The sequence below is a fragment of the Nesoenas mayeri genome (genome assembly GCF_963082525.1).
Source record: "Nesoenas mayeri genome assembly, chromosome: 16".
NCBI classification, from domain to species: domain Eukaryota; kingdom Metazoa; phylum Chordata; class Aves; order Columbiformes; family Columbidae; genus Nesoenas; species Nesoenas mayeri.
This window is the reverse complement of record NC_137562.1, coordinates 11,219,882-11,245,369: the sequence shown is the minus strand read 5'-3', so window position 1 is coordinate 11,245,369 and position 25,488 is coordinate 11,219,882. Positions and strand designations below refer to the sequence as shown.

Sequence of the window (25,488 nt, the reverse complement as noted above, 5' to 3'; positions counted from 1 at the left end):
GCTGCACAGGGCGTGGGGCTGGTGGCGGGGGATGTTGGGACCGGGGCCGTCCTCCCTGGTGGGCCCCAGTGTCCCTTAGGGATCCCAGAGCCCTCTGCAGAAAGGGGGCTTGGCTGCAGCCCCCCCACCCAGTGCCCCCTTCCCCACCGACGCTGGCACCCCACACCTTAGGGCAATGCCCCCGGCCTGGCACCTCAGGTGTTTGCTATGCCATGGCCCCAGACAGCTAACAGAGCACTCGGAGGCTGTATCGAAAGGATTGTCTTTATTAAAAATGGGCAGGTGGAGGCTGGCAGAGTGGGCAGCAGGCAGAAGGCAGAGCCCCGAGCCCCTGCCTTGGCCAAGTCCCCGGGCACCACCTCCCAGCGGAGCCCAGCCTGACCCAGCACGGCTGGCTCAGGAGAAAGACAAAGTCGTTACAGATCTGTGTGCGGTTTGCACCAGGCAAACGCCTTTGTGCAGCACATCCGGCGCTGGCACAGGCGGCACTGTGCTTGCTGCAGCGAGAGTCCTGCTCCCCAGCCAGGGCACCGCAAGGGGCAACCCCAGGACTCCCTGTCCCTTCCTGCCAAGGAGACGGCAAAGCCGCCACCTCAGTGGGGGCTGCCCCACGGCTGCCGGGCTGTGCGGCCCCCAATGCCCCGGGGGGTCAGGCTGTGAGATGGGAACCGAGCGGTCGGGAGCAGTGGGCAGGGAGCAGTACACTGGCTGGAGCCAGGCAGCCAGTCAGGTCCTCAGTGCTCGGGGCACTGCAGGATGTCATACTTGACGTAGCCCACCCGGTCCACCTGGTAGCGCGGCGTCATTCTCCAGTAGAAGCTGCCCCGGCAGAAGTGGTACTTGTCTGGGTGAGGAGGGAGGTGGAAGGAGTGGAGGGTCAGCAGGTGGCCAGCCATGCGGGGATCCATCCCAGCAGCCACTCGAGGGGCACATGAGGATCTGGTCCCCTTATGGGCCCTGCCGGCCCCACCACAGGCACTGCAGGGCTGACGGTGTGCCCTGCCCCAGGGCCGATCCCCACGGTGCAGACCCTGCCCTGGGGGTGACAGCCTGGGGGTGACAGCACGGCCCCCACCCAACAGTCCCCACTCACCTTGGTAGAGGAAGACATTGTGTGCGTCGAGGGGGACACCGGTGAAGACATCATCAGTGGCACGGGGGTAGCCCTTGTCCACCCTCTGGACCTTAACATCCAACCTGTGGGGAGAGAAGAGCTGTGCTGAAGGCTGCTGGGATCCCCCCATCCCAGCCCCTCACTGCAGGGAGCCAGCGGGCACCGCTGTGGCAATCCAGAGCTGCTCACCTCCAGTAGCTCTCCCCACTGAAGAGCAGCACTTTGCCGCGGCCCCGCTGCAGGGCCCCCGAGATGCGGGCAGCTTCCTTCCCGATGCCCAGCTTCTCAATCCCGCGGGGGCCCTGCATGCTCTTGCCAGAAAACACCCAGAACTGCCGACCTGCAGCCGGGAGAGAACATGAGAATCAGCTGGCCCTGAGGGTGCCAGCACAGCACCAGGGTTGAGTGCGGCAGGAGCAGAGCTCACCAGCAAAGAAGAAGACCCTCTTGGTGAGTACATCCTGGAAAGCAGCATCGATGACAGCTGGGAGGCCGGGCCAGGTGTCTGCAACGGTGAAGGCACCCTGGATGCCTGACTTCCAGAAGGATGAGTGGGTCCAGTATTTCCTGGTGGGGAAGGTCAGCCGTGCTGGTAACCTTGGCCTGGCACAGCCCCCTGTCCCCCACACCGCTGGCACAGCCCCATGTCTCTCTGTTCCCCCTTGTCACCCTGGCACTCATCAGGGCAGGAGGTGCTGGGCACTGCCACTCACCCATTCTTGAAGAAATGCAGCTCCCCATTGATCTCTGTGATGGCATCAAAGTTCTTCTCCATGCAGGCATCCTGGCTGGGATCCACAGGAATGGGCTGGGCTGTGGGCTCCGGTGTCTGCTCTTCTTCCTCCTCCTCAGTGGTAGAGGCACTGCCAGCCTCAGTGGGCATAGGCTGGGGCTCCTCAGTGGGCATGGGCTGGGGCTCCTCGGTGGGCACGGGTGAAGGGGCAGTGGGCTCAGGGCCAGAGCCACGACCTGAGCAAAAACAGGGGAGGATGTAAGGCTGGGGGCTGGCCCAGCACAGCGGGACCCCCACCTCATCAGCTGCAGTGCAGCTGCTCACCATAGAGGTACTGGATGCCCTGGACATCATCTGGGTCCAGCTGGAAGTCCTGGACGTAGCGGTACATGGGGTACATCAGGGCCTCCCGCACACTGGAGTGGTCCAGCCCCAGTGAGTGCCCAAACTCATGGGCAGCCACCAGGAAGATGCTGTAACCTGGGAGAAAGTGCTGGTGAGACAGGACACACTGGCCAGGGACTGTGACACCCACAGGGTGGGTCTGGAGGGCACGGGCAGGGGGGCTGGTACCTCTGTCTGGGCAGAAGCCCCACTTCTTGTCGGTGTCATAGTTGCTGGTGGTGGCACACCAGAGCTTGCCGTCCTGCCGGCCCTCGCTGGTGCAGGCACTGTACGACCGCCCCAGGAAGGTGAAGGGGAAGACACACGGGTCCCCCTGGGAGTTGCCGCCAATCACCGCCGTGTCTGCAGCATAGTGTAGCGTCAGTGGGGCTGGCCCTGGCCATGCCAGAAGAACCCGGGACATCTCCAAAAGCCCTTGGGAGCCCACCCTGTGCACCAAGGCTGGGGATCAGCCACCCTGCGCACCCCTTCCCACTCGCACCTCGGTTGGGGCAGAAGCCGTATTTCTTGTCCTGGTCGAAGTTGGCGGTGGTGGCACACCAGCGGTAGCCGTCGGAGCGCCCGTCCGTGGTGCAGCTGTTGTAGGAGGTGCCGTCGAAGATGAAGGGGAAGACACAGGGGGACCCATCGCTGTTGCCACCATTGGTGTAGAGGACTGCAGGGCGAGGAAGGGTGAGGGTGGCCCCCAACACCCTTGACGCCAGGCAGGGGCTGCAGCCACGGCTGCCGCTACTCACGTTCGCTGGGGCAGAAGCCGTATTTCTTGTCCCGGTCGTAGCTGGCGGTGGTGGCACACCAGGGCAGCCCATCCGTGCGCCCCTCTGTGATGCACCGGGAGTAGGAGTGGCCCTCAAAGACGAAGGGGAAGTGGCAGTCGGCCCCATTGGCATTCCCGTGGCGGGTCTTCACCACTGCTCGAGAGAGGGGCAGCTCAGTGACAGGGCTGGTGTGGGCACCACCAGCCCCTCCCCTGACCCGCCAGGCCCTGCCCTTACCTAAGCCAGTTCCCAGCGTCCAGAACTCATCGTCATCAAAGTGGGCATCGCCCTGGATCCCCTGACCCGGAGGAAAGGCGTGCGCCAAGAGCCCATCCTTGCCATCAAAGGGGTACCCGTCCCCATGCTCTACGGGAACAAGCACTTTCAGAGCCAGCCCACTCAGAGGAGCCCCCACATGCCCCGTACGCACACGGACCCTGAGCACATGAGCCCTGTGCAGCCCCTGTGTGGCCGGAGGGACACGGGTGAGACCTCCAGGCAGGGCACATGTCCCCGCGGCTGAGCCGGGTCCTGGCCTTGCTACGGGACGTCACCTTGACTGCCAAACATGATCATGATGTCTGCCTCGCCGCTGTATATTTGGGTGAAGGTGAGGGGGGTCACGTCGCTCCACACTTTGAACGCCCGCTTGAAAGCATCATCGATGACAGCACGGTCCAGGTCAGGGGAGTAGTTCATCACCCTGCAGGGGGGTCAGCACTGCCAGGTCCCAGCTTGTGCCACAGGAGTGACTCTGCTCTGGGCATGCAGCTGGGATGTGTCCCCGTCCCGGGAGGGGACAGCAGTGCTGGCACGGCTGGGCAGAGCAGCCGGCCACTGCCCTTAGGCCAGGGCTCAGATGCTCTCCTGGGCACCAGGGAGCAGATGTTGCCCCTGTGCCGGCATGGCCAGCTCTGCTGAGACCCGGCTGTGCTGCCTGGCTCCGCCGAGGCTGCTGCCCTGCCTGCACCCTCAAGCCCGTCTGCATCGCCTGAGGACCATCGCCCCACGGGCATGAGCCTGATCTCCTGGGGCAGAGACTCACCGGTACGTCAGGTCCGTGTGTTCCCACTTGAGGTCCCCCTCGAAGGTGAGGAAGGTTCCCACGTCGGGGACACCGCAGCGGGGGGCTCGCATGGCCTCCAGCGTACCGGCATCCAGCTCCCCTGTCTCCTCCAGGCCCAGCTGCTTCTGCATCTTGCGCAGTGCCTTGGTCAGGGACACCTGCTTGTCACCTGTCCTCGCCTCCCCCTCCGTGGTGTAGCCGAAGCGCAGCAGGTAGTTCTGGGGAGGAAAGGCACCAGAGGGCTGAGCAGGGCAGGAGGGGGCTTGGGCAGCTCCGGGCAGCGCATACCCTGGTGCCCACCCCGAGGCCAGGCAGCCCCGGGGCACAGGGGGACGGGCAGCACTGAGCTTGGCCCACAGCGCCACGCTGCCGCTCCAGGAGCTGCTTGGGGTGCCAGGAGGGGCAGTCCGGCCGTGCTCCCCTCACCTCGGCCAGCTCCACATCTGACAGGCCACTGAGCAGCTCTCCAGGGAAGGTGACCACTGCCCGTGGCTTGTTCTGGAGAGGGGCTGCGCCACAGGAGAGGGCCAGCAGCCCCACGGCCAGTGGGGCCAGCAGGACAAGGGCCATGGTGGTGGCAGGAGGGCTGTGGCTGTGCTGGGTCCCTGCCGCTCTGCTCCTGGAGACGCTGGGCTCCCGCTCCTATTTATGCATCGGGGAGGCAGTGAGTCACCCTCAGACCCCCCAGCGCCGACTCACGCTTCCTTCCCACCGTGACGAAACGCACACTCAGGCTCCTCCGTTCCTGCCTTAACTGTTTCATCACCTTGTTTACTAAACACGCTGGGTCCCACGGCCATGCACGGTGTGAGGGACAGCGGCCGGGGGCTGTGCTGGGGTGCAGCACAGCCCGGCTGCCCCATGGCAGGGCAGCGGAGAGGGGCATCGTCCTGCCAGCTCCACGGCCGTGGTGGCAGCGGGGACAGCAGTGGGTCATGGAGGCCGGACAGGTACTCAGGACACTGCAGCCATGTCACTGCACCAGCCGACACCAAGCTTGCTAGCTGAGGGCTGATGCTGCCGGAGCTGGAGCTGTGGGGCCAGAGCAGCTGCCAGGGCTGCACAGGCAGAGCTGGCGGGAGAGCTGCCCAGAGCCCCAGCACCAGCATCTCCTCTGCACCAGAGCTGTGCACTAGCGCTCAGGCCCTCACCGGGACACAGCGTCCATCCCCACATCCCCACCACAGCTGCATCACCCTGGTGGGCAGAGCACTCCTGGCGCAGGGGGTCCCTGTGGCTTATCACCCCATGGCTACTTCCAAGCCCCTGACGGTGCCGTGGGACATGGGACATGGGGTGCCCTGTCCTTGCTGTTGGCTGTTTCGCAGGGCTCTGCTGACTCAAGTTCCCTGGCCCAGCACAAACCTCGCCATTGGTGTGTGTTTTCCTGCTTCTCCCAAAGTGCCGACGCTTGTGGGAACCCGAGTGGTGAAGGGGAAAGCAAACAGGGACAAGGAGCGAGGGGAAAACAGATGGCAAAGCGGAGAGAAAGGTGCAGTGTCAGCGAGAGAGGTGGGAGGGCCAGTGCAGCCCAGCAACACTGCCCAAGATACGGGTCCCAGGACAGGTCGCCCTACCCCAGCTCTTGCTAAGCCCAGCCTTGCGGGATCTCCTTGAGCCCTCAGCTGTCCCCAGCAGGACGATCTCCCCAGCGCAGCCCTGTTGCTGCCCTGCGCGTCCTGGGACCCCAGCCTGTGCCCCTGCAGCCACCCCCTCCCTGCATTGCCCTGGCTCTGGCTGAGCCAAACACACACCAGGGCCGCAGCCGGGCTCTCACAGGCAGTGCGAGCCCCCCCGGGAGGAATCGGAGCTGAGAAATTGCGGCGTTGCCTCACTCCCCGCCACAGCCATGCAAGAGCATCCCCGGTTCCCAGGCAGAGGAAGTTGCTCCATAAGCATCCGCTGTCCTGCGCCCCGATGTGACAAACACGTCTGGCCCATGGTGCCCGCACACAGCCCCCTCCTGCGGGACGCAGGCCATGGACCCCTCAGCCAGGCCACTCCCACTGTCTCCCCCCCGACGGGGTCCAGCCTGCTGCCCCTCATGTGCAGCCCAGCTCCTTGCAAGGCAGGAGGCAGCAGCTCCCCATGTGAGGATGGGACTCTGCCGGGGTGTCCCAAGGTCCCTGAGCAGCGCTGGCCGGAACGGGCTGGGAGTGAGCAATGGCAGCAGGAGCCGAGAGCCACGGCCCCGCACACCACGCAGCCCATCCCGCCAGCCCCCATGTGCCTGGCCCCGGCTGGCTCTGGGGTGCACTGGTGGGTCCGTGGCAAATGGCCCCAAGCACCCTCGTGCTGGACACCTGGGGTCCTAGGGGGGCTGCTGGCCACAGCTCTGCCTCTCGGCGCAGCCTCTCCCACTGACTCATGGCCCCGCTCGCCAGCTTCCTCATGGCACCAGCACGGGGGAATTTCTGGTGACTCTCTGGAGGCTCCGCAGGGAGCAGGGGCAGGGCTGGGGCAGGAGGGAAACCCCCGCATCTGCAGCACCAGCAGCCTCAGCGCTGGGCAGGGGAACTCCATGGGGACGGGCTGGCACTGCCAGCATGAGCCCCACAGGCACCCCCAGCCCTGCGCGGGGCAGCTCTGGCCAGGAGCGCGTTGTGGCACACCTCCCGGCACCGACAGGTGCCCAGGGTGCTCAGGGCAGCTACTGGTGGGAGAGCCGGGTGCTGGGGAGCAGGGACAGTGCAGGGGATGGCTTTTGGCTGCCAGGGACATCAGGACCACTGAAGGGCTCTGCCCAGCCTGTATCTGCACCGGGGCTCCGTTTGCACCCAGAGCCCCGCGAGGACGGATGATATGGAAAAACCCACGCAGACATCCTTGGTCCCAGCTTCTACCCGAGCCACGAGGCTGGCTGTCACCGCCGCGGCTGCCGAAAGGGGAAGGAACAGCCACGGTAGCCCCTTCCCACGCCCTTACTCATGATCACCATCAGGCAGACCCCTGTGGGAAACTGCTCTGGGACCCTGACTGGGGTGGACGACTGCCTGGGTCCCTGCCCACGGAGCTGACGGGACATGGTGGCACCGCTGCCATGCTGTGGGTCTCCAGATGGGCCAGCAGCGAGGTCTGGGGGTCCTGCATGGAGACAGGGACCCCCGAGCTGAGCCCGGACCCTCCCCAGCTCCACTCCCCCAGCTTAAGCAAGCAGAGTGGGGCTCAGCTGGGGAGGGTGCTGGCACCAGCCGGCCAGGGGAGAGGCCCGAGAGTCACAGTCATGGGGTGCACCAGGGTGGCAAAGCTGGAAGCAGAGCCCAGGAGCGGGTGGGCAAGGGGACACCCAGCTGTCACAGTCACTGCCCCGCAGCCGAGCACCCAAGGAGATGCGCGGGGAATGGTGGGGGATGCGGGAGCGAAGGGCAGGCCCTGGCAAGGGCCGGGCAGGAGCGCGGCAGTGTGCGGTGGCAAGGGGAAGCGGGGCTGAAGAGAGTCAGCATCTTGTGCGGGTGAGACAGCACCGGGTCGCAGAGAGCACAGCGCTGGCACCGTGGGGAGGCACGGCCAGTACAGAGGGCAGGGACCGTCCGGGCCTGGCAGACCCCATGGCACAGCCAGGAGCCCTGGCTGCCAGGCAGGGCACCAGCATGAGCCCCCAGCCCCAGCACAGCACCCTAAGTCCAGTGCTGCCCCATGCCACAGGCTCTGCAGTGCCCTGAGCCCAGGGAGCAGAGCTGCCACCCCCACCAGCACCCGCCTGCCCCACGGCGCACTGGCACCAGGATGCTTGGCGTGGGAGCAGGACTGAAGGCAAAGGGACCAGCTCTGCGTCAGAGGCTTGGAAGCCCCACTGCTCCTACTCAAGGGCTCCAGACAGAAACAACATTCCTGCACACACTTCCCGTATCTGCTGCTCCGCCGCCGGGCCGTGCATGGGCTGGGTCACATCCTCCAGCTGCGCCCAGGACCCTTCTTGGCAAAGTGTGCTGCATGCCACGGCCCCGCGCGCTGCCGGCCCCGCTTTGCCCCGTTCCACGTGTCCCCTGCTCTGCGGGTGCACCTGCTCGTCACCCTGCCCGTCCCTGCCAGACTCTGCCTGCCGGTGCCTCACCTGGGAAACTCCCCACCCCCTCACCAGCTTCTTGCAAATTGTTTGCCCGTTTGCCCAGGCGGGAGGCTCGTCCTGTCCCCAGCCCCAGTAGCGCTGCTCCCCACAGCTGCTCATCGGGGTGAGGATGAGGAGGATGACGCAGCCAGTGTCACCTCTGCCCTGCGGGCACTGAAACCAGTGCTGCAGTTTCACCACGCAGCAGCACCAATCCCAGCTCCTAACAGCACATGGTGGATCCCCCGGCTGTCACACGGCACCCAGGTGGGTGGCACAGTCACCCCCTGCATCAGGCTGGGACATCCCCCCTCCACACCTTCCCAAGCCCCTTGGCACCCTGCAAAACCCCATCTGCTGGGGTTCCCTGGGGACGCTGGAGCCGGGATCTCCCACCTGTGCTCTGCTCCTTGGGGTGGCGGGGCCGGCGCCCGGCCTGCTGGACACAGCCGTGCCGATGGCAGAGGGGACCCTGCGCCTCGCAGAGCCCGCACGGAGCCCTCGCTGTGCAGCACAGCCCTGCGCTCACCTGAGCTTGCACACCTCTGCCGGATGGGGAGGAAACCACACACCTCTGCCGGATGGGGAGGAAACCACACTCCTGGCTGCCAGGAAGTGCTCCGGTCAGGAAATCTGGGAAGAAACTGAAGAAACCAGTCAGCCTCTTTGAAGAAACTAGAGGCCTCTGAAATGGCTTTGGTTTTCGATCCAGATGGAAAACTGCCCAGACCGCTGCATCTGCCGGGGAGCAGCAGAGAGCCCGGCAGCCCCAGGCAGCCCCAGGCTCCAGGGAAGGGCTGCAAGAGCTCCCAACGCCGAGCGGCTCTTGTGTTTCATGACTTGCTTCACTCTAAACTCACCCCTTGAACCTCATCCCGGCTCAGCCTTTGCCTCCAACTTTGACCAACCCGTGTTCCACCGAGCTCTCCCTGGCTGCGGGAGGTTCAGACATGTCGGGGGGCACAGGGGCCGGGGGCTGCCCTGGCTCCCCCAGGCTGCATGGAGCAGCACTGAGACTTTGTCACCTGCGGCGGCTTTGGGAAGGGGTGTTCATGGGCAGCCCTGCTGCCACTGTCCTCTCAGGCACCCGGAGCCGTCCCCACCTGGGGGACCCGCAGGATCAGGCCCATCTCCTGCACCCCATGGAGGCTGGGAGGGGAGCAGGATGGGGCCGGGCGGCTGCGGGCTCCTGGCGGCACAGCTGCTGCGCCAGCACAGCACGGGTGGGCAGCGCTTTGTTCCCTGGGGGCGAGATGGGCACGGCAGCTGCCTGCTAAAACGGGAAGAGCAGCAATTGTGTGACAATGACGGCAAACCTGCCTGCCTGACCAGCGCACGGAGGGGACAGCGCGGCGCCAGGAACCCGCCGGTTGCCAGCAACAAAGCGGCTCAGGAATAAGAAGCGGGGGTTTGTAGAAGGTGAAATATGGGCAAAACTGGTTGTATTTAATTGTAAACTACAAGAAGCAGAAGGAAGAGTGGTAGATGCAACATGCTCGAATTTCAGTAAAACATTTGACAACTGTTCTAATGCTCGCTGCCAAATTAATTCAGAGCGGCTCACTTGTCAACACAGGCATATGGACAAAGCCCAGGCAGCCAGGGATGGCAAACAGCCCGACGGTCGGGAGCTGCCGGGCTGCACCACTGCAGGGTCTCCTAAAGCCCCTTCTGCAGGCATGGGTGCCATGGGAGAGGGGATGGCAGTTGCTGGGCTACAAGGACACAGGAGTGGCAGCTGCTGGGCCGCGGGGACATGGGGACAGCGATAGCTGCCGTGCTGCCAGGTAAGAAGGGCTGGAGAGCAGAGCCAGAGCCACCAGCCCTGGGGAGCTGCTGCATCCACAGCCCCATGGGCATGTCCCAGCACCTCGTGGCACAGCAACTCCACAGCCCGGCAACCTCCTCTCTGGGGCAGGGGGCACTGACCAGACCAGCAGCATAGCCAGAGCTGCCGTGGGGCTCAGGGCGGCTGTGCTGGGTCCTGGCAGGCCTGGGGGGCTGTGCAGGCCAGCAGCCCCCGTGGCAGCACTGAGGCCAAGCTGCCCCGCGCGTGCGATGGGACCGGCCTGGCACTGCACATACACAGCCTGCCTTGTTTTTTTTTACTTATATTTCAGTAATTTGCTGATTACCCTTTTTTAACTAACCAGCAGTGATGAATCAGCAGCGGAGGACAGGGTGGAAGCCAGCGGCCTTGGACCATGGTTCCGAGGTCTCAGGTTCTGGGAAGGAAACCACAGGATCCCTCCAGAAGGGAAAACAACAGCCAGCAGCAGCGGTGCATCTGGCAGTGCGGAGGGGCCAGCAGGATTGTAGCTGTTCCCGTCCAGCAGCTCCCAACCCAGCCTGGAGTGGCTGTCGGTGGCCCCAGAGCCTGGTGGCAACGGCAGCCACGGCTCTGGCTGGGCAGGATGAGATGAAAGGCAGCACACAGCTTGGCACCATTGCTGGGGCCACGGGCAGGAGGGCACCAAGGGCCCCGGGAGCACCAGGACACACGGACAGAGCAGGGACCCTCCACGGGCAGGGTGGCAGCGGAACACACGGACAGAGCTGGGCTCCAGTGAGCCACCTCCTGCCAGATCTCACTGGGGTCAGTGGCCTCAGCCTGGCCCTTCGGCAGCTCCTGAGCCTGCGGAGAGAGGGAGCAGCTCCTGCTATCTCGGGAGCGCCCCAGGGTCCATCACAGGGTGCCGCGGCAGATGGGTGTTTTCCTCCCATTGCACCCTGGCAGCGCAGAGCCCAGTGCCGCCAGCACCATGGGGACGCTGCTCCCCGGGCACACGCTGTCCTCCTCGCTGCCACTCCGGCACGGAGCGATCCCCCGGGAGCTTCCTCGGGAGCCGCCGGTGCTGGGAAGGATCCGGGCGGTGAAGCAATCTGGGGTGAAGAAAAACCCATTTCCTGCAGCAAGGGCTGTTTTGCTCAATGTTTTACAAAATGTGCTGATGCAACCGCCCGTCCCAGGTGGGATATAAACACCAGCCTGGTTGATGTGGATCCGTGCCTTGCAGCTACACAAACATTGCCAGCAATGTTTTCTTTAAAAAAGGAAACAAGGAGGAACAAACAGCGCGGACATAAAATCCCTGACTGCGGAAGGGCTCGGGTTGCGGGGGGGGCCTGCGCTGGGCCCTGCGCTCAGCACCGGCCACCACCTAATCTGGGACAATGACCGAGGCTGGGAGCCCACGGGCAGTGCAGGGGACAAACTGCCATGGGTACCAGCGTTCCCACCCTGGTACAAATCAGCTTCAGATCCCACGTGAGTCTTATCGCTTTGCTCTCCAGGCACAAGAGGTCGTGTTGTCATCTCAACCAGTTCCCAAAAGGCGTCTATCCTGGCGCTCCCCGCATCAAGATATTTGGACACACAACCAACGTGTGCCGCAGCCATTTTTGGATTCTTTTAAGCCTCTTGCCGACATTTCCTTGTTTTCTTTGGCCGTGAAAGGATTTCGGGCATGGGAGCTGCAATGGCAGAGCACTATCACAGGAGCTGTTCTTGGAAACTCCCTGCTTACCCCTGCCTGGGGCCTCGCAGTGTTTTTAAAAATAGCAGGTGACCATCCCAGCAAAGCTCCTGCTGGTACAGTGCTGTGAGGCAGAGGACACGGTACCTCTGCATGGAACAGGGAAGCTTTAGGAAACTTTCCACCAGTCGCGCCAGCATCAGGAGGGTCCGTGCGAGCCCCTGGAGCCACCATCCGTGGGGAATATCCCTCACCTGGCTCAGCGGCTGAGCACAGGCACAAAGAGAGGAACCTGCCAGGCCCATGGGATCCATTCCGTTCCCTTCACCCAAGAGGCAGCTTCTGCCAGGGGTTCCTCCTCGCCCCCCCAAAAGATGGAGCTTCCCCCAGCAGGGAGCACGGGGATGTCCCAGCACTCAGCCAGCACCAGCTCCCCTGGCCTGAGCCACAGAGAGGGGACATATGGGGAGGGGACAATGTCCACAGGGGCCTCTTGTGTCCTCCCAGCTTCACCTCCCCCACAGCAACTGCCAAGCTATGCAGGGTTGCTTGAAGAGGAGAAATAGGAAAAAAACAAACCAAACGCAGCTCCTTGGTCTCTCTCAGCTCAGACTCAACAGTGATGGCAGCAGTTGGCTGGGCACAGGGACTCAGCACCTGCGTCACCGTCAGGCACAGGGACTTGGCACCCGCATCACCGCTGGGCAGCGCTGCCGCAGCCTGGGGTGGGTCCCACTGGCGCTGCCTCCCTGGGACAGGGAGGGCACGAACCTGCCGAGTGTGGATGTAATTAGCTTGAAAACGAGCCAGAAGATGCAAGTGCACCAGGATGGTGGTTCAGCAGCACACAGTGCCACTGGGACACCTTGCCCGGGGCAGGAGGTGCTGGAGGGACTGAGGCAGCAGCAGTCTGGGTCTGGGGGGCTGGATCCGTCCCCCTCCCCTCACCCTGGAGACGCACCATGGCCAGATGCCAAGTGCTGGCCCGGCCCACCCACTGTCCAACACTGGCCCTCGGCTTTCTGGCAGGCCAGCTCTGCACTTGCAGACTGTGCCAGATGACACAGTCTGTCCTCCTGCCACTGGCACCGCGTCAGCACCAGCACTGTACCGGCCACTCTGGCCAGCAAGATCAGGCACCTGCCCGCCCAGAGCTGCTCTGCATGGAGCCGCAGTGCAGGTGATGCAGCCCAGTGGCCCCGGGGCCTGGCCAGGGCACGCAACCTCAGCCCCACACCCAGCGAGTGTGTCCGCGTACAAGGACCAAGCAACAGGTCCAGCCCAACATGTCCTGGCCTCAGGAGAGCACAGGCACAACACAGCTCCTTTCTTCCAAAAAACCCAACGTAAAGACGTTCTCAGTCAAGCACTGCAGCATGAGAAACCCCAGTGAGAGTGAGGAGCCGCCCGAGCTGGAGATGGTTAAAGCCGTTGGTGCGGAGCTGGGCCGAGCCTGGGGCTCTCTGCGCACAGCTGCACGCAGCTCCAGCGCTGGCACGCCGCGGTGCTGCCGTGAGCCGGGGCAGCTGCAGGCCCGAGCGCAGCCCTGCGAGGACACGGCGGCGGCAGGGGGGCTGGGAGCCCCGGCCAGGCCGGACCTGCCCCAGCCCGAGCGGGTGCGGGAGGTGCGGACAGTCCGGGCACCCATCGCCACCCACCTGCGGTGACGGTTCAGTCAGAGGGAACAGGGGACGGCAGCTGCTGTTCAACCGCAGAACCGCCAAGACAGCGACGTCTGGGCTCCCAAGGGAGAACGAACCCGCCCGGCCTGGCAGAGCTGGGGGAGAGCTCTGAACGGCCCGGGCTGTGCAGCCACCAGGCGGGCCCGGGCCCCTCATGGAACGCCCGGCGGAGCCTCCGCAGCTCGGCCGCGCCGCTCCAGCGCCGATCGGCGCCGCTGGGCCTGTGGACGGGATCAGGAGCCGAGCTGGGCCCCGTGCCCTCCGCGGGCACCGAGCGGCGGCGAAGCGCCGGGGCTGGGGGCACCGCAGGACAGGACAGGGCCGGGCGCGGTGCCGGTACCGCAGAGCCGCCCTCCCGGGACGGGACGGGGAGCGCTGGGGCTGCCGGCGGGAGGGCGCGGAGGGGCCGGACCCACCCGAGACCCCTGTCCCGTCACGGCCACTTCCGCCTTCTCGTCACGTGACGAATGCAACCGGCGCGACGCCGACGCTCAGGGCCCGGGCGCCGCTTCGTGACGCCATGACGCAGGGTCACTGCACCTTCCCCATGATGCTTCCGCGGAGAAAGTAGTCCCCCGGCGGGGCGCCGAGGCCTCCCCCAGCCCGCGGGCGGCTAGCTCGGTACCAGGAGGCTGCGACGGCGGCCGGAAGGAGCAGCGCGTCCCGGCAGCGGCGAGCGCTCAGGCCGGGTGTGGAGCCGGGGTAAGTAGACCCGGCGCGGGGCCCGCGCGGCCGTACCGCTGCGCGGCGCGAGGGCGGGGGACATGGCGGCCGCCGTGATGCCGGCCCCGGCGGAGGCGAGGCGAGGCCGCGGCGGGGCGGGTGAGGGCGCGGGCCGGCGGGCAGGCGGCAGCGGCGGGATCCCTCGCCCTGGCGCGGCGGCGGCTCCCTCCTCCCGGCGCACCGGGGCCGCCCCGGCGTGTGCGCGCGCGCGGAGGCAGCGGGGGGGACCCCGCAGCAAGATGGCGGCCGAGGGCCGGGCGGGGCCGCGGGGCATGACGGGAGCGGGGGCGCCGGGCGGTGCCGGGAGCCCCCGGGAGCGCGGCCCGTCCCGCCGGTTCGCTCGGGACCCCCGGCCATGGCGCCGCGGCCCCGCCGGCCCCTCCGCGGGCGCTCCGAAGGGCGGCCCGGGTCGCCGGACCGGGATGCGCGCAGCCGGGACCCCCCGGAGCGGTGGCGCTGACGGCGGCGGCCTCTCCCCGCAGGTGCGGCGTAGGCGGCCCTGGCCGGGCGGGCATGGAGGAGGATGCGGTGCCGAGCAGCAGCGACGCGGCCCCGCAGGCGGCGCGGGAGGAGCCCCCCGAGAGCGGCGTGGGCAGCTCCGAGGCCGTGTCTGCCGACAGCAGCGACGCCGCCGCCCCCGGGCCCCTGTCCCGGGCGGACGATTCCGGCGTGGGCCAGAGCTCCGACAGCGCCAGGGCCTCCGGGGTACGGGCTGACGGGGAGAGCATTGAGGGAGAGCAGCTGGTTCTGGCTCCAGAGTTTCCTCTGTGTGTTTCTGGACCCCAAGCTCCGCAGCAGCCCTGCAGCTCCGTGGGCGCTGTCACGACGGCCGGGTGTCTGGAACTCTCCTGGTAGCAGGAGCAGCCCTGGGGGCCTTGCCAGTGCCCAGCGAATTGCTCTGGTGCCTCTCCTGGCAGTTCCACAGTGACACACCAGTGCCCCTTGCTGTGCTGGCCCTCTTGACCCCATAAACGTCTCCTAGCTGAGCTCTTCTGGCCTTTCTTTTCCTGCTAGGAAGAGGTGTCAGAGAGCAGCTCCAGCACAGATGCTGTTCCCCGGATTTACCTACCAGACTCATCCTCTATCGCCCAGTCCACCTTGGTCTCCAGTGTGTCCACTGTGAGCCAGTCCATCATGGTGTCAGAGTCCCCGCAAGTCCTGGTCCACTCCAGCGTCATCACTGATGGAGCCACCATCGTTTCAGACTCCACTGCGTCCACTTCCTCAGACCTGGGCTCTGCCATCGACAAAATCATCGAGTCCACAATCGGGCCCGACATCATCCAGAGTGAGTGTGAGCCCTGGGCTGCTGGCGTGGCAGAGCTGCCGGCTCCTGCATCGGGCTGGGGAGGGGGCTGTGCTACGCCAGACCTCGGGAGGCGAGGGGGAGCATGGGCACGTGGACGTGTGCACCTCAATGTGTGGAGGCTTCACTTCTTGCCTTGCTACAATGGCTGGTGGTTTTGTTGAGGAGCCCGAGGCTGCTGGACGGCCCCTCACTGTGCACCAGTGCCAGCAGTGCCGGGGAGGCTCCGTCCCTGGAACTGGACCTTCCTCATCTCTTTTGTGCCTGAGCCTAGCAGAGCTGCAGTGACTCTGCAGTCCCCAATGCATGGCACTCACCTCTCTGCTCTCCTTTCCCTCCAGGCTGCATTGCTGTGACCAGTGTGGAGGATGGCGGTGCTGAGACGACACAGTACCTCATTCTGCAGGGCCCTGATGATGGTAAGGGAGCGCCCCAGCCCCTCTGCTGCGGAGCCTGTTTGCCAGATGGGGCTGCAGCGGGTGTTCCGAGTCCCTGGGATGCGCTGACCCTGGGAGCTTGTGCTCAGCCCCGTGCCCAGGTTTGGCTGCAGACTGTGTCAGAGAAGTTCCTCTTCCCTCAGTTTCCTGCAGCAGAGACTCAAGCATGAATTCCAGGAACTTTTCTAAACATTTATTTGCAAGACACAGCATAGAGCAGCTCGAGCTGGTGCCTCTTGAAGAGAGACACTCAGCAGAAATATGCTGGGACAATTCTACCCCCACAGTCCAAGCCCCACCATCTATGCGTCATGCTGGGCCAGTTGTAAAATTAGAGTCTGGGGTCCGCCTGCTCTTCACTGGATCTCTGCATTTTTGTCAGGCGGCTGTCAATCAAAATTCTGATCTTCAGCTGCTATTTTGCACCTCCAGCTGGAGAAAATAAGTTATTGGAAATGGGCAAAATATTGTTCTGTTTTGTCTTCTGTTAGAGGCGGTTCTGCCCCTTCCTTATCTCCGGGGCTGCAGCTCCCCTTATCTCCCAGCTCCAAGACCCTGTAGCCTATTTTATTTAGTGAAGCAGAATGTTCAGGGGTTCACAGCTCCCAGAAGTTCTGCTGAGCAAACTCTCTTTTGCCAAGGGAATTCTACAGAGCAGTTTCTGACCAGGTTCTCTGAGCAGCAGGCCACCCACTAGTGCAATAGCTGCGTTGGGCTGTCCCTGGCAGCATGGGCGGGTCAGGATCTGCGCCCCAGCTGAGCAAGTTCTGGTGTTTCAGGTGCCCCCATGGTGTCCCAGGTGGCCACCTCGGCTCTGGCCAGCAGCTTGGCGATAGAGGCTGCTGCTGATGGACCCACCTCCACATGCCTCGACCAGCCCGGCCCTTCGGAGCCTCCCAAGCGGCTGGAAGTGCTGGAGCTGCCGGCGCAGCCAGGTCGGGCCCGAGAGGTGGATGGTGAGGAGGAGCTGGAGCAGCCGGACATGGAGACCCTGGAGGAGATGATGGAGGTGGTGGTGGTGCAGCAGTTCAAGTGCAAGATGTGTCAGTACAAGAGTGTCTCCAAGAAAACGCTAATTAACCACATGAAAGAGCGGCACTTCCAGCCAGGTGTGTGCTGAGACCTGAGGAAAACTGATCTTCCTACAGATGGGCTCTGCCCTCTCTGAGGAAGAAACAAGGGGAGGAGTGTGAGCGCAAGGACATGTTCCCCGTATGGTCTGGTGAAGAGTTTTCGTTCTGTTCTCTGCGGCAGTGGGTTCAGCTCTGGCTTTGAAGAAGGGGCGTCCGCGAAAGGGGGGATCTGCTCCAAAGACTGCGGAGGAGGAGGTTGCTGAAGAAGAAGAAGAGGACGATATCATGGATGCTGGTGCTATTGATGACCCTGAAGGTAGGACATGTCTTCCCTGCATTTGACATAGCGTGGCCTTTTCTCAGGCTCTGATGTTTTGGGCACTTTCCTCCAGAGGACAGTGACTATAACCCAGCTGAGGATGAGCCCCGTGGGCGGCAGCCCAAGTACGGCCACACCGTCCCCACGTCCAGCGAGGAGAGGCCGCGGCGGCGCCCGGGGAGGCCCCGCAAGTTCCCTCGTCTAGAGGATGGGCCTGAAGGTGAGGCTGGAGCGGGGAGCGGTACAGGAGCTGCCGGGAGCTGCAGGGAGGGTGCGTGACTCGGCTGTGCTGTGTCCTTTGGAGCAGGAGGGGATGTGGAGCCCCTGGTGACATCCCAGAGCACACCGAGCCGTGAGCTGCAGAACGGGGAAGCTGCCAGTTCCTCTGGGCTGGAGAACGGCAGCGGCGAGAGCCTGGCGGAGCCCAGCATCAGCCAGTCCGACTCGGAGAACAAGGACCCATCCTCCAACGCCAGCCCCGAGGAGGCAGATGCGGTGCCGCGGCGGCGCGGGCGGCCCTCCCGCCGCTTCCTGGGCAAGAAATACCGCAAGTACATGGGGCGCAGGTGAGGGGGTGTGCCAGGCGGCGCTGGGCCCTCTGGCTGCTGCCCAGGGCCAGTCCAGCCCGGTCACGCCCCAGCGCTGAGCCCACTCCCACCCGCAGGTATTACTACAAGTCCCCCAAGCCTCTGATGCGGCCCTACCTGTGTCGGATCTGCGGCTCGCGGTTCCTCACGCACGACGATCTGCGTTTCCACGTTAACTCGCACGAGGCCAATGACCCGCAGCTCTTCAAGTGTCTGCAGTGCAGCTACCGCTCCAGGCGCTGGTCCTCACTCAAGGTGAGCGCTGTCCACCCTGCTCCCCGCGAAGGCAGCTGGAGGCCCGGGCTCATGCCCGTTCTGCTCCTCACAGGAACACATGTTCAACCACGTGGGCAGCAAGCCCTACAAGTGCGAGGAGTGCAGTTACACCAGCGTGTACAAGAAGGACGTCATCCGGCACTCCACGGTGCACAGCCGGGACAGGTGAGGAATGTGCCAGTCCAGAGACTGTCCTGCGGCCTGGCTGAGTGGCACTGACACTGTCCCTTCCTCTGCCCCCTTCCCAAAACGGGTAGTTTTGGTGTCTGGGTACAAGGGGGCTCAGAGCTGGGATGTGGCTCACACAAGGGGCTTTTCTTCTTTCTCTTGCAGGAAGAAGAGAGCTGATCCGGTGAGTCTGGGTGCCGTTGTCTCAGCACTGTTGTGCGGGAAGAGGCACATCTGGGTGTTCACAGCACGTGGGGCCTGGTTCAGGGCGGTGTTTCTGCGTCGGCTCAGGAAAAGCAGCGCAGGTCCTGCGGTGGGGAGAGGGGGGGTAGCTGCTCAGCCCCCCCAGCTGAGCTCATCCTCCTGCTCTCCCTCCAGCCCCCAAAGCTGAACTCCTTCCCATGCCCTGTCTGCAACCGCATCTACCCCATGCAGAAGAGGCTCACGCAGCACATGAAGACACACAGCACGGAGAAACCTCACATGTGTGACAAGGTGCGGGGGGCACAGCCTGGGGAAGGGCTGGCAGTGAGTAGGCCTGGATGGGAGGTGAACGTGGCTTTGCTTTCCTCCCCCACAGTGCGGGAAGTCCTTCAAGAAGCGCTACACCTTCAAGATGCACCTGCTGACGCACATCCAGGCCATCGCCAACCGCAGGTGGGAGGCTGGCGGCAGCTTGTGGCGTGCCCTCCGAGAGCCTGTGTCCTACTCCCCCTTGCAGGGGACAGAAGGTCCCTGCTGCCCTGGTGACATGTGGCTTTGTTGTTGTCCTGGCAGGTTCAAGTGCGAGTTCTGTGACTACATCTGCGAGGACAAGAAGGTCCTGCTGAACCACCAGCTGTCGCACATGAATGACAAGCCTTACAAGTGCAGCTTCTGCAAGTATTCCACCTTCCGGGAGGACTTTCTGGTCTCACACATGGCCATCAAGCACACGGGTGAGCAGAGCTGCCTGCCCCGCGCCCCCACATCCTGTGCCCCGCATCTGCCATCCCTCGTGGACCCCCGCCTGACCCCATGTCCTGCAGGGGGGAAGCCATTTGCCTGCGAGTTCTGCCACTTCACCACCAAGCACAAGAAGAACCTGCGCCTGCATGTGCAGTGCCGCCACGCTGACTCCTTCGAGGAGTGGGCACAGAGGCACCCTGAGGAGCCGCCCTGCCGCCGCCGCCCCTTCTTCACACTGCAGCAGATCGAGGAGCTGAAGCAGCAGCACAGCCAGGCTCCAGCCGAGCTGGGGGCCAGCCCACCGGTGAGTGCCGCTGCCCACGCCCCAGATCCTCCTGGTGCTCCCAGCACCGCGCTGTCAGTTCTCTCTCACACAGACGCCTCTTGGCCCCATCACACACTGCATGGTCCAGGCTGCCTCGGGAGCGGAGCCCCCCGTCCTCTCACAGGATTCCCTGGGAGGAGCCACGATAATTTACCAACAAGGTGAGTGAGCTCCTGGGGAAGGGGCGAGGATGGGGAGGAGGTGGGAACGTGTGCCTGACCCTCTCCTGACCTGGCAGACGTGGCTGGATCGGCAGCGCTGGCCACGCAGACTGCGCTGGATCTGCTGCTGAACATGAGTGCCCAGCGGGAGCTGCAGGTGAGGGGTCGTGCTGGGGGAGGCTGCCCAGCCCTGCTCCACTGCAGGGGTCTTCTGCAAAAGCCTCGCTGTCCTCGGCTGAGCTGCTGTCCCCGCACAGGTGGCAGTGGTGAAGCCGGATGATTCGGGGGAGGCGCAGCCCCCTCGTGAGCCGCAGGCACAGGAGGAGGGTGCAGAGATGGACTCTGAGGAGCAGCAGAAGCTGGTGACACTGCACGTGGCAGAGCGTGGGGACACGGTACAGGAGGCTTACGAGGAGGTGACCCTGGGTGGCTCGGAGCTGCAGCAGATCACTGTCCCGTTTGGCGGGACGGCCGAGTACAGCATCATTGCACCCGTCAGCGCAGAAGCCCCGGCTCCAGGCGCACTGTACAGGTCGGCCGTGCACAGCGCAGGGAGGCAGAGGCTCTGCCAACCTCAAGTGAGGAGCTTTAGTGGTGGGGATGAGGCGGATCCCCCCTGACACTGTCCTCTCCCGCAGCGAGGGGGAGAGCCCTGCAGAGACGTGCCACGCAGTCGTGGTGGGTGATGCCGTGATGGCAGAGGAGGCCCTGAAGGACGAGAACAGTCACTATATTGTGTCATCCGGTGCACTGGGGAGCCAGTTCCCTCCTGTTGAGGTAAGGAGCTGAGCCCTCTACCGTGGTGGGCAGAAGTGCACAGGTGTGACTGGGTGTTTCTCCCGCAGCCCGGCAGCGGGGACGCTGCCTTTCCCTCACCGATGGAGGGCCAGGAGGCACAGCGTGCTGGCGTCAAGTTGCCCCTGGTGCAGTGTGTCACCAGGCAGCTCCAGAAGGACTCGTCCTTGTCCCCAGCCTCCGAGGGGCAGGAAATCTCATCCCCAAAGGTCAAGTGGCCTGCGCTCCAAGGCGTGGCCAAGAAGCTCTTGTGCAAGGTTTCCACAGCCAAGAAGCTCTCATGCAAGATTTCCACAGCCAAAAAGTTTTCCTGCAAGATTTGCACAGCCATGTTCACAGGCAGAGCAGAGATGGAGAGTCACAAGAGAGCCCACGTTGGGCCCAGCACCTTCAAGTGTCCCGACTGCCCGTTCACGGCCGCGCTCTGGCCGGAGGTTCGGGTAGGTTCCCTGCACAGTCAGCCCTGGAATAAGAAGTTTGGAGAAACGGGCTCTCTGACCCCACACTTGTCCTTCTGTCCCCAGAGCCACATGGTCCAGCATGCCAGCCTGCGGCCACACAAGTGCCCCCACTGCAGCTTTGCCTCCAAGAACAAGAAGGACCTGCGCAGGCACATGCTGACACACACCAACGAGAAGCCCTTCGCCTGCCAGATCTGTGGGCAGAGGTGAGGGAAGCCGCTGGGTTGTTATTGCTTCGGGAGATCCCGTAGAGCTCCGAGGCTCCAGAGGAGACAGGACATGGGCAAAGCTGCCCCAAGCCTGCCCCTGCTAGAGGGGACCCTGCCCTGGGGAACAGTTCCTGCTGCAGGAGGACCCAGCTTTGTCTGCACAGGAGTGTTCAGAACTTGGGCACTGATGGGAACTGATGGGAACGTTCTGGGAGCAGGGGCAGGCTGTGCGCCAGTGACTGGGGTCTGTGCGGCGCACACAGCCCCTGTGCTGCCCGTGGCAAACTCCACCCCGCTCTGTTCCTCCTGTAGGTTCAACCGTAATGGGCATCTGAAGTTCCACATGCAGCGTTTGCACAGCGCGGAGGAGAAGCGGCCAGGGGCAGCTGCTGCCCAGCAGACCATCATCCTGAACAGTGACGAGGACACGCTGGCCACCCTGCAAAGTAAGAGGGTCCCTGTGAGCAGGGCTGGCTGTGGGGACTTGTCCAGGCTGTGGGGCAGGTTCTGTGCAGGTTTGATTTGCCCATGGCAGGGCCGGGGCAGGAGCTCTCCTGGCGAGGCACTGACTTGGGTGTCTGTGCAGAGCTGGGCCCCGGTCTTTCCCCAGGCAGGTCCCAGTTGCTGTGGGAGCAGGGGTGCTGCAAGCAGCTTAGGGCTGAAATAGGAAGTGGAGTTTGCAGCCTGACTTGGGGGTTGTGTTTTGCCTACAGTGACCTCTCGTATCCCTCGTGTTGGCAGTGCTTGTTTTAGTGTCTGACCGCGAGCAGAGCTATGAGCCTGTCTTGTGCTGCACGCTGGGGTGGGGGCTGCTGGGGAGCAGCACTGGTGGGACCCTGGCAGCGCCCATACACCAGCTCTCTCTGCGTTGCAGCGGCTCTGCAGGCCGGCCAGGCAGTGCTGGCTCCCGAGCAGCTGCAGCAGGCCCTGGGGCAGGAGCACATCATCGTTGCGCAGGAGCAGAGCGTCACCAGCCAGGTGAGTTGGGCCCATCAGTCTCATCCACCCCTCTGCGGCTGCTCCTGCCAGCTGCGTGGGCTCCCTGCTGGGGGCTGGCAGTCAGGCTCCCCCAACAGCACTGGGCTCCTGCTTACCTGCAGGAAGAGGCTACGTACATCCAAGAGATCACAACCACCGACGGACAGACCGTGCAGCACTTGGTGACCTCTGACAACCAGGTGAGGGGGACACATACAGGTTCTGCACAGCTGGAGCAGGGCAGAGAGGTGGGCTGGAAATGGGCACAAAAGATGGACAAGAACCAGCCCTGTGCTGGTGTGGAGGGTGGACAGTGGTGACCATTTGGGTGTGAATCCGTGTTTGCAGGTTCAGTACATCATAGCCCAGGATGGCGTACAGCACTTGCTTCCCCACGAGTACGTTGTGGTGCCAGAGGGACATCACATCCAGGTGAGCGCCAGCTGCTCCCTTTGCGTGGTGGATGGGGCTCAGTGTGGTGTTACCTGTGGGGCTTGTGCTTGCTCTGTTGAGTCACAACTACACTCAGAAGCAGGGATACCTGTGAGCCCTAACGCAGTGTCACCGTGGCTCTTGTCCTTAGGTACAGGACGGTCAGATCACCCACATCCAGTACGAGCAGGGTGGGCAGTTCCTCCCGGAGCCACAGGTGAGGGGTGGTGCTGTGGGACAGGCTCTGGGTGCACAGTGCGGAGGGAGGGAGTTGGAAGGAAAAGGGGATTGGTGACATGCTGCAGCGCCTGTGGCTCGACCCCTCCGCTTTGGTCACCCCCTGCAGATCCAGTACATGCCAGTCTCACCAGAGCAGCAGCTCGTCACCCAGGCACAGCTGGAGGCCGCTGCACACTCAGCAGTCTCAGGTAGGCCTGTGCAGGAGCTGCTGCGGCTGCCGCGGGCGCAGACACCCTGGTGTGCATGCAGAGCGAACAGCGCCCGGCTCCCCGCGCACACGTGGTGGCCCTTGTGCTGCTGTCATATGCCTGGAGACGGGCAAGTGTGGAGGGGGCCCGGGTGGAGGTGACTCTGACCCCCCCTCTCTCCGCAGCAGTGGCCGACGCAGCAATGGTGCAGGCGCAGGGCGTGTTCAGCGCCGAGGCCACGGCCGAACAGCTGCAGCAGCTGCAGCAGGGGATCCACTACGACGTCATCACACTGACGGACTAATGCTGGGCCACCCCGCTGGGCAGGACCGCGGCCAGGCAGGAGTCGCCTCAGCCAGCAGTTGCCTTATTGCTTCAGGGCTGCCAGCGCCGTGGCCATGTGCCATGGCCGTGTGCCGTGGGGTCCTGCGCATCCCCCGCACGGGCAGCCGTCTCCAGCAGAGACTGCTCTGTGGCGAGGCAGGCCACGCAGGATGGCGCTCTCTCGTTTGGACGGTCTTTATACCTGTTGCACTTGAGAGTCTGAAATACCTTTTCCTGGATCGCATCTGTGTGCGCCAAACGGGGATCAGCATCTGCCTGGCAGAGCCATGGGGCTGAGCGCAGCGATGGGGTGCAGTGTCAGGGCTGTGCAGCCGCGACCACGCACTCCCTGCTCTGCAGCACCGGGGGCAGGGGCAGCCACCCCCCTTGGCTACTCTGGCCTGCAGGCAGGCACCAGCGGGGCTTTGGACTGGAGGAACCGGAGCAGGGAGGTGGAAGATACTCTATTTTTCCTCTGAAGAGGGATGGACTCTGCAGTTGGTTCGTCGGTGGTTGTGGGAGGGGTTTGATTCTGACATTGTCAAGCTTTGACTCTGCTTATGAATAAAAAGGGATTGAAACCTGTGCATGCGTGGTGGGTCTGTGGTCCTGCAGGGTCCTGCTGCTACCTCCCGTGTGTCCCCGAGTGCTGGGGCCGGGCGGTTGCTGCACTGTGGCTGCCCTCCTGCCTGGGTGACCTTGACTCCAGCCATGAACCGGGCAGCTGGTGCCGGGCTGGGTTTGGGGCTGGAGTCATGATTTAATCGAGTGGTAAACAGCCCAAATCCCGTGTAACTCTGCCCCAAACTACACACGCTGCCCCTCCCTGAGCGGATTGTCTGGGAGTGTTTACATGTGATTATAACAGCTAATCTCGGAGTTTTAGTTCTGTGGTTTTGCATTAAAGCGATTATCCGTGGAGGGGAAAAAGGGCTGGAACCACCCAACTTCGGCAAGAGCTCCGTGAGGCCCGAGCCCGCGGCTGTGGGACTGCGGTGCCAGCGCTGGGCTGCTGGTCCAGCCCGTGCCGGAGACAGGGACAGCACTGGGGACAGCACTGCAGACACAGCCCGTGCTCTGCCTGGGGTGCCAGCAGCACCCTGGCTGCCAGTGGAGCTGCCACTGTCCCCAGGCTCAGGGCTGCAGGCACCCGGGGAAGGGAGGGGGTGGCCCCACACCTCCCTTGGGCCAGCAGCCATGTGGTTTGTGACTGTCCTGGCCACGTCCCACTGCCCTCAGTCTGCTGCAGCCCTGTCCGTGCCCGCCGTGTTAGTGTGTGCCTGTCCCTGTCCCTACTTGCTGTGCTGGTGTGCGACTGTCCCTGCTCACTGTGTTGGTGTGTAGCTGTCTGATCTAGATGATCTCCAGAGGTCCCTTCCAAGCCCAACCATTCTGTCCTTGTCCAGCTGTGCCCAACTCACCATGGCTGCCCGCAGCCCTCCCTGTCCAGCTGTGCAGCGCAGGGTTACGGCACGCTGTGGCAATCCGCAGGCGCTTTCCTAGATTACAGCCCCATTATCTAATAAAGCGGATCCGCAGCACTGATTAGGGCTGGAGGAGTCCCACGGGGACAAGGTTACGGGGCTGCTGTGGGGCCGTGGCCACGGCTGGTCCCAGCTATCCTGCCTGTCCCCTCCTGTCCAGTGACATGGGCTGCGGGGCTGAGGTGGATGGGACCAGCCCATGGTTGGGACAAGGCTGGGACGGGGCCAGGGCACAAGGGGAGCTCCAGGTGCTGCGAGGCTTGGCTGTGGGGTGCAAGGGGACATGGGGACTCAGCCCTCTCTGCCGACCCTGCCACCTTGGCCCTCGGACCTTGTGCTGTCACCGGGGGCCTGTGGGGAGCCCAGGGACACCACAGGGCTCATTAGCACCAGTGACCTTCCCCTTCCCGTCCCCAGCCAGCGCTAAGCGGGTTTGTTACATATTTAATATCCTGAGAGCGTTATTAGTCGGTATTTAATGACGGATACAACCTGTGGGATAATCCTGGGCTGAGCGGGTGGCGCAGCGGTAGGAGCCGGGCAGCTCGGGGGGTCGTGGGCTCCCGGGGCCCCTCACACAGCTGCCCCCCTACCCTGCCCACTCCGTCAGCAGTCAGGAACGCCGTGGACTCTGTGGGTCGCCCCTGGCAAAGGGTCCCTGGCCCCTTCCCCTTCGCTTCCCCCAGGAATCCAGGGGCTCAGATCTGGCCGAGCTGGAGGAGCAGCGGGTGCCAGGCAGCAACTCGCACCACCCGTGTCCTGCTGGGCCGGG

General features: G+C 64.0%; 2 protein-coding genes across 4 annotated transcripts; one reads left to right on the top strand and one right to left on the bottom strand.

The window, feature by feature from the left end:
• Positions 1 to 293: 293 nt before the first annotated feature.
• Positions 294 to 4,646, bottom strand: MMP9 (matrix metallopeptidase 9; the record flags this gene model as incomplete). Its single annotated transcript, XM_080354562.1, has 13 exons — positions 294 to 844; positions 1,094 to 1,197; positions 1,304 to 1,454; positions 1,542 to 1,681; positions 1,828 to 2,083; positions 2,172 to 2,327; positions 2,421 to 2,594; positions 2,734 to 2,907; positions 2,990 to 3,163; positions 3,248 to 3,376; positions 3,565 to 3,713; positions 4,056 to 4,294; positions 4,503 to 4,646. The coding sequence occupies 13 exons, from the start codon at positions 4,644 to 4,646 to the stop codon at positions 735 to 737; spliced, it is 2,100 nt and encodes a 699-aa protein (XP_080210688.1). The 3' UTR covers positions 294 to 734.
• An 8,641-nt stretch (positions 4,647 to 13,287) lies between these two features.
• On the top strand, positions 13,288 to 23,817 carry ZNF335 (zinc finger protein 335). 3 transcript variants are annotated; one of them, XM_080354431.1, is made up of 28 exons: positions 13,288 to 13,984; positions 14,488 to 14,710; positions 15,020 to 15,293; positions 15,653 to 15,730; positions 16,528 to 16,857; positions 17,003 to 17,137; positions 17,214 to 17,360; positions 17,448 to 17,691; positions 17,805 to 17,982; positions 18,056 to 18,168; positions 18,337 to 18,355; positions 18,550 to 18,666; positions 18,752 to 18,828; positions 18,949 to 19,109; positions 19,200 to 19,423; positions 19,497 to 19,605; positions 19,683 to 19,762; positions 19,863 to 20,137; positions 20,244 to 20,382; positions 20,451 to 20,840; positions 20,925 to 21,067; positions 21,383 to 21,516; positions 21,945 to 22,048; positions 22,171 to 22,248; positions 22,397 to 22,480; positions 22,632 to 22,697; positions 22,827 to 22,908; positions 23,094 to 23,817. In XM_080354431.1, exons 2-28 carry the CDS (start codon positions 14,519 to 14,521, stop codon positions 23,210 to 23,212), a joined length of 4,092 nt encoding a protein of 1,363 aa, XP_080210557.1. In that variant the 5' UTR covers positions 13,288 to 13,984; positions 14,488 to 14,518; the 3' UTR covers positions 23,213 to 23,817. The 3 variants fall into 3 exon arrangements, with proteins under 3 accessions (XP_080210557.1, XP_080210558.1, XP_080210556.1); XM_080354432.1 differs by having other exon boundaries at positions 17,448 to 17,706; positions 19,533 to 19,605; XM_080354430.1 differs by having other exon boundaries at positions 17,448 to 17,706.
• The last annotated feature ends 1,671 nt before the right edge of the window (positions 23,818 to 25,488 follow it).